The 6199-nt window shown below is 36.9% G+C and overlaps 1 protein-coding gene across 1 annotated transcript; it reads right to left on the reverse strand.

Annotated features, from left to right (window-relative positions):
* Positions 1–728: 728 nt before the first annotated feature.
* Positions 729–5396, reverse strand: LOC125205937 (disease resistance protein RGA2-like). Its single transcript, XM_048105159.1, has 4 exons — positions 3357–5396; positions 1939–3283; positions 1357–1443; positions 729–844 (listed from the first exon to the last, which is right to left on the reverse strand). The coding sequence occupies exons 1-4, from the start codon at positions 5394–5396 to the stop codon at positions 729–731; spliced, it is 3588 nt and encodes a 1195-aa protein (XP_047961116.1).
* Positions 5397–6199: the final 803 nt, after the last annotated feature.

The raw sequence follows: 6199 nt of genomic DNA on the forward strand, positions 1-6199 counted from the left end.
TTCAAGTTTGAGGCACCGGCAGGGTGCTTTGAACTGTATTCGGAGGTGGCGAAGAGGTTGGAACTTGGGACAGGGGAGTTCCAGCTCAGGTATCTTGAGGAATGGGTGTTGCTGGTAAATGATTCGGATCTGGTCGAATGTGTCAAGGTGTTGGAGTTGCTTCACGCTCGTACGGTGAAGTTTCGTGTAAGTCGGGTCGAAGAAGTGAGCTACAAAAAATAGTTTCTCCACAGACAGAGAGGGACCTCTACAAAAAATTTAAAAGTGTGAGGCACACCACAAATGAAAACCATGAATCCATCAACAAAAGACCAAGACATAACTACAAAACATAGGATCTTGTTCAATTAAACACAACAGCAACAAAATCAATCCAAACTGTCATGCAATAACACAAGGGATAATATGAGTACAACCGTCAAACTTTCTTGGTATGCAAATTCGACACTACTCTTTAAACAAGTCTCTGCTTCACCTTCTTCGGCGAACTGTTGGGAAATTTTAATTTGCAATTTTTAGTGTGAAAAGGCAGAGGAAAGCATATGAAAAAACAAGACTAGAATTGGTGATGATGTCTCAAACAAATGGAATATATCCACATTCTCTACAATCAAAGAATATGGAATTAATTGGTTTGTGAAGCTGATCGTACCAGTGTGAATTTGGAGAAATGTTTGATGCACAATAATTCCTTCTTCACCTCCTTGCTCTCTGGAAGCACCTCAAACTCAAACACAAATCCTTTCCCCTTTTAGCTTTTTTTCAGATTCTTCTTCAGATTCTGATTCTACTTCAGATTCTGATTCTTCTTCTTCATCTATAGCTTCAGCTTCAGCTTCTTCTCCTTAATCAAAATAAAACACAGAAAACGTTGTGCATTATAAATATAATCTCGCCGAGAGGAAAAGTAGCGTTCAATTAACCATTTTGAGATAAGTTTGTGCAACTTAGTCTTGCAAGTTGATCTACTAAAAAAAAGATTAGCTCCAAATTAGTTGCAATCAAATCGAAACATTACAAGTTCATATCTATTTGACTTTAACTTAAAATTTGAATTCCAACTTTTTTTATGTTTCCAATCACAACACCATCTTCTATTCCAAAATGAAGTTTCATATACTATATCAACTATAGAGGACGATGACAAGATCATTTTTCAAATTCCTATAGTTAAAATACATGTGACAACAATCTAATCGTCAGATGAAAGATCAAGACATGCATACAAAACAGGGGGTTTCGTTTGATACTAATATACAAGAAACATTCAATCCAAACTTCTTAAATACCTTACGTTTTTCAGTTTTCTATGCAATAATCATGTGCAAAATGAGTACAATTGTCAAACTTTCTTACCGTACGAATTTTGGCTTTGCTTTTGCTCCAAGAAATTTATCCACAGTTCCTCCCTATCCGCATCATCATCATATATTGACACCACTTCTGCGTCATCACACCATTTTATTGTCAAATGTTTTCAGTGGAAAGCATGGAAAAATATTATCACAGTAATAATATAACATTGATTATTATCATAAATTGGATTTTAAAAGGTGGGAAAATGAGTTAGAAAAATCACCCACGTTCAAATTATGTGAAAAGATTAAAAAATTGTGGAAAAATATATATATCTTCCACTATTTTCCATCAAAGAAAACACCTTTAATATAAACAAAAATATATAGAATGGTACATATGCACCGGGATTACCCGAAGTCAGCAATGTGCTTAGGCAAAACATAACATATTTATTTATTCAACAAAATATTGTGACAGAATTACTCAAAATTAATATAATGAGTACATTTTTGCATTACCATAAGGGAGAGTGGGGCATTTTTTACACACATTTTCACACTCATGTACACACACACATATATACAGTCACATACTACGGTTTCTAAAAACAAAAGAAACAAGAAAAATATTGATACTCACGTTGTCCATCAATGTCGATGTTGAAGATATGGGAAATGTAGGGCCATTGGGAAATGTCAAAACGTACTCCTGGGCACTCTGAAATATGTAAGTATTCTAAATTAGCGATGCACCGTATCACATCCATGGGTAGACGCCTTAACTTCTTGCAATTACTTATATTCAACCGCCATAGGTCTGACAAGTTTCCCAACCAATCAGGTAACTCTTCCATTCCAAAATTCTCCAACGTTAATTTTTGCAAAGCAGTGAGAGATTGAATTGATTCCGGCAGACTTTCCCAGCCTTCCCACCCCTTCAATTTTAATTTCTTAATTGGGGGAAAGTTGCATCCTTGCAATATGCCATCAACAGTCTCCATTGATCCCATCACACTAAAATCTAATTCCAGGCTATCATTATAATTATCAGCCGAAAATTGAGGAACACCAAGAATTGTCAACCATGATAGATGTGACAATTTTGGCAGACAGTCAATTATCTCAGGTACATTCTTTAGGCAACTTAAATTCTTCAACCACAGTTTCTCGAGGGAGGATCCTAGCAGTTCACATGGCAGATACAGCAAAGCGTTGCAGTACATAATCGTCAACTCTTTAAGACATGTGAGGCTTCCTTGAGATTGTTGTGCGCCCATATATTCCAAATTTGGACACTTTATTATAACCAAGTGCTCTAAAGAATTGATGCTGCATAGACCGTCTGGTAATCCTCTCAAATTGGGGCATTCCACTATCGCCAATACCAACAAATTGGGATTGCGGTCGAATAACCATTTTGGGAGGCATTCCAGGTCATCTATTCCTTCTATGAAAAGCTCTGTTAGCAATGTCAACTTGGTCTCAAATATGTTTGCTAAAGGCCTGTTGCTGCCATTTTCTCTAAAAGTCAACTCTTTGAGAGGTGACCAGAAAAACAAATTCAACAAATTGGGATTGCGGTCGAATAACCATTCTGTGTGTACCCACTCTGTCAGCCTAGGCATGTTACGCAATACGAACTTTTCAAGAGCTGGAAAAACAATACATTCGGATTCATGGGCAAAAGAATTTATGGACTTAACATTACTCAATTTAAACAAATGAAGAGACTTGAGATTTGGCAAATGCCCAAACATTGGGATTTCTTCACATTCTGAGCAGTCTATGAGACTTATCTTAATCAAATTGTTAAGCTGTACCCAAGAGCCTCGAGGCACATTTTCAACGGCCATATCTGGACTCCATGATGGAAATCTTTTTCCCTTGAATCCATGAATCCATAACTTCTTCAGATTTGAGTGAGGTAGAAGGCCTTCCAACACATCCTCATCGTTTGTAGTTTCACCTTCTCTGTTCCAATCCCACTTCAAGTTCAACTTCAATAACTTTGACTTTTTATGTAGATTTGCTTTTTTCAGCCTCTTCCTTGTTACCAACCTTTTCCAGCTTAGAAATTTCCAATTTTCCAATGAGATCGTTCAAACTTCCAAGTTCTTCGATTTTATAGCCACTCTTGTCGCCCACCTTAAAATGCTCTAGGGTTCGGAGAGAAGTTAATAGCCCCATCTCGACAGGCAAATCTACGCTTTCCCTAATACAAAGATGCCTTAAGTTAATCAAGTACTTCAAAGTACTTGGAAGTTGAGCTAAATAACTTATCTCTGCTCTCAATGTTTGCAAGTGAACCAGTTCACCAATCCAATCCGGAAGACACTCAATTCTTGATCCATTAATATTAAGAACTCTCAAATGTATCAACTTCCTGATTGAACTTGACAACTCAATAACTCCATCACTTCCAAAAGTTAAAACATGAAGACATTTGAACTCTGAGAACATGTTTCCACAAATGTTATCCATGACCAATAATGTTCGCAAATATTTTGCATTTTTTTTCAAAACATCCTTTGACTTTTCTTCAGTGAACATGTATCGAACTGGGAAGATGTCAGATGCATTATGAGAACCACCTAAAACAGAATATGCAAGATCATGCACAAGATCGTGCATCACACATTCCACCCAATCATTATAACTTCTTGCAATTTCCAGTAAAGAGTTGTCCAAAAGTATATTGAAAAAGTTTTCTCCCACAAATTCCAAGTCATTATCTTCACCAGCTTCGAGAAATCCTTCTGCCATCCAATACTCAATCAATTCATGCTTTCTAAATCCGTGACCTTTAGGAAAAGTAGAACAGTATGCAAAACATTTCTTGAGTGATGGTACGGACAATTCATCATAGCTCAACCTCAATATATTTGTGATATGATCTCCTCCATTGCGTGCAAACCCTTGCTCTTTGATTGAGATCCATTTTTCTTCAGATTTATTGCGCAATACTCCACCAACTACGATGGCAGCTAATGGCAAACCTTGACATTTTCCTGCAATCTCAGTCCCAATGGCCTCCAATCCTAAAGGAACTTCCTCTTTTCCAAAGGTTCTTTCTTTGATAATTGACCAACAATCTTCCTTTGATAATCCTTCAAGCTTATGAGTATAAAGTGCACTCACAGTTGAAGCAACCTCCATACTTCTGGTGGTAACAACAATTGCATTACCCTTAGTAGAAGTAGCGCCCAACAAGGAATTGAGAAAATCATCCCATTTGCTAAGTTCTTGATTCCAAACATCATCAAAAATAAGAAGATAAGTTTTTTCTTTCAATTCTTCTTCCAGATTCTTCATAATATCTTGCCTACTCATATCAGCTTCAACTCTATGAGAAGCCAATTCTTTGAGAACTTTCTTTAGAAGAGCCATTGGATCAAAATTTTGAGAAACATGCACCCAAATATGTGATCCAAACAGATTCTTTTCTTGTAAAAGATTAAAGACTTTCCTAGTCAAAGTAGTCTTCCCCAATCCTCCCATTCCCACAATGGCAACGATAGAAGCTACACGTTCATCAGTTGTGATAAAATCGGTAAGCTTTTCAACTATTTCTGACGTCACCTTATCTCTTCCAATAAAAATTGGATCAAGAGTGACACAGTCAGTTTCACGAGCAGGATCAGGCAAAGTAGGCACATCAGTGGTAAGTATCTCTCTGAGGCCAAGCCCGTCTCCCTCTTTGTAAATGGACTCCAAATTCTCATTGATTTCTTTGATTTTAACAGCCATACTTCGGGAACGTGAAAACTTAACGCATGGTGAGAAGCATGATAGTACCTTTTGCTTCATGGGTTTGATGGGCTTGATCTGTTTGATGAGGTCACGATATTTGAGTTCATCCAAAACGTTGTCAGCATCGAAGGCCACATTTTCAAGCCTCTTGAGCCAGCTTTTGAGAGCATCATTGAGATTAGTACGCTTCTCAGCATCGTTCAAGTATTTCTGGATCGTGTCCAGACTCCCCTTTAACTTGTCTGCTTCTTTTTTGAGACCTTGAACGAGTAGGTACCCTTCCTTGGAATGGTCGATGAGGTTTTGAACAAGAACTTGAAGGACGGCGGCCACAGCTTCTCCCTCCATTCTTTCTGCTGGTGTTAACTGTTTCAGAATTCAGAGAGAAGGGTTAGAGGGTTTGGAAATGCAAATGAATTATTGGTGAAGTGAGATAAGAGAAAGTGAGACCTAGGAAGAGATAAGATGTGATGTACGATGACGATGAGTTCACAACCTTTCATTCTACAAATGCTTTTCTTTTTCATTTTCTTTTGTTTCAGTTCCTGCCGACAACTTCTTTTTGTTTTCTTTTTCATTTTCTTTTGTTTCAGTTCCTGTCGACGACTTCTTTTTGTTTTTAACGTTTATTTGTCGTTTGCCATCCAAATCACATCATTTCATAACTTTTTTCAATTAAAAATTGATCAAACTCGTTTGACAATTTTTTTTGACAAAAATAAAAAGTCAACTTACACTACTCCACTCGTGTTCATAAATACTTTGGTGAGTCGGATTAAAATAAAAGATAAAAGTATAAGTACTTTTATTAGAAAGTCTTTGTTTGTTAAACTTGTTTATCATAAGAAAAAAATGGAATAGGGAATACAGAGTAGTGATATAGAGCAAACACTCCTTAAGCATATAACTAGAGAAGAAATTCTAGCCACAAGATCATGAAATCAAGGGCCAAGATTCCTTTTAAAATTCTAGTATTATATTTAGGTTTTGATTCACTATATGAATAATTTAGTTCACTTGGGGGTATATTGGTCATTTTGCTGAATTAAAATGAGGTGGGTCTTCTCTTTCCTCATTTGAACATTTCACTCCGTATGTTATTTCCCCAAATCCCATTCTCTCTCCGTCGAATACATAGAGTTCCACCACCG

Source organism: Salvia hispanica, chromosome 1 (genome assembly GCF_023119035.1).
Source record: "Salvia hispanica cultivar TCC Black 2014 chromosome 1, UniMelb_Shisp_WGS_1.0, whole genome shotgun sequence".
NCBI lineage: Eukaryota > Viridiplantae > Streptophyta > Magnoliopsida > Lamiales > Lamiaceae > Salvia > Salvia hispanica.

Bases quoted from the DNA above. Each gene is read 5' to 3' on its own strand.
- LOC125205937 (XM_048105159.1), bottom strand. From the start codon at position 5,396: ATGGAGGGAGAAGCTGTGGCCGCCGTCCTTCAAGTTCTTGTTCAAAAC. The intron at 3,284-3,356 runs GTTGGTAACAAG...TTGAACTTGAAG, and splicing joins AAATTTCTAAGCTGGAAAAG to TGGGATTGGAACAGAGAAGG. The intron at 1,444-1,938 runs GTGAGTATCAAT...GTGATGACGCAG, and splicing joins CATCGACATTGATGGACAAC to AAGTGGTGTCAATATATGAT.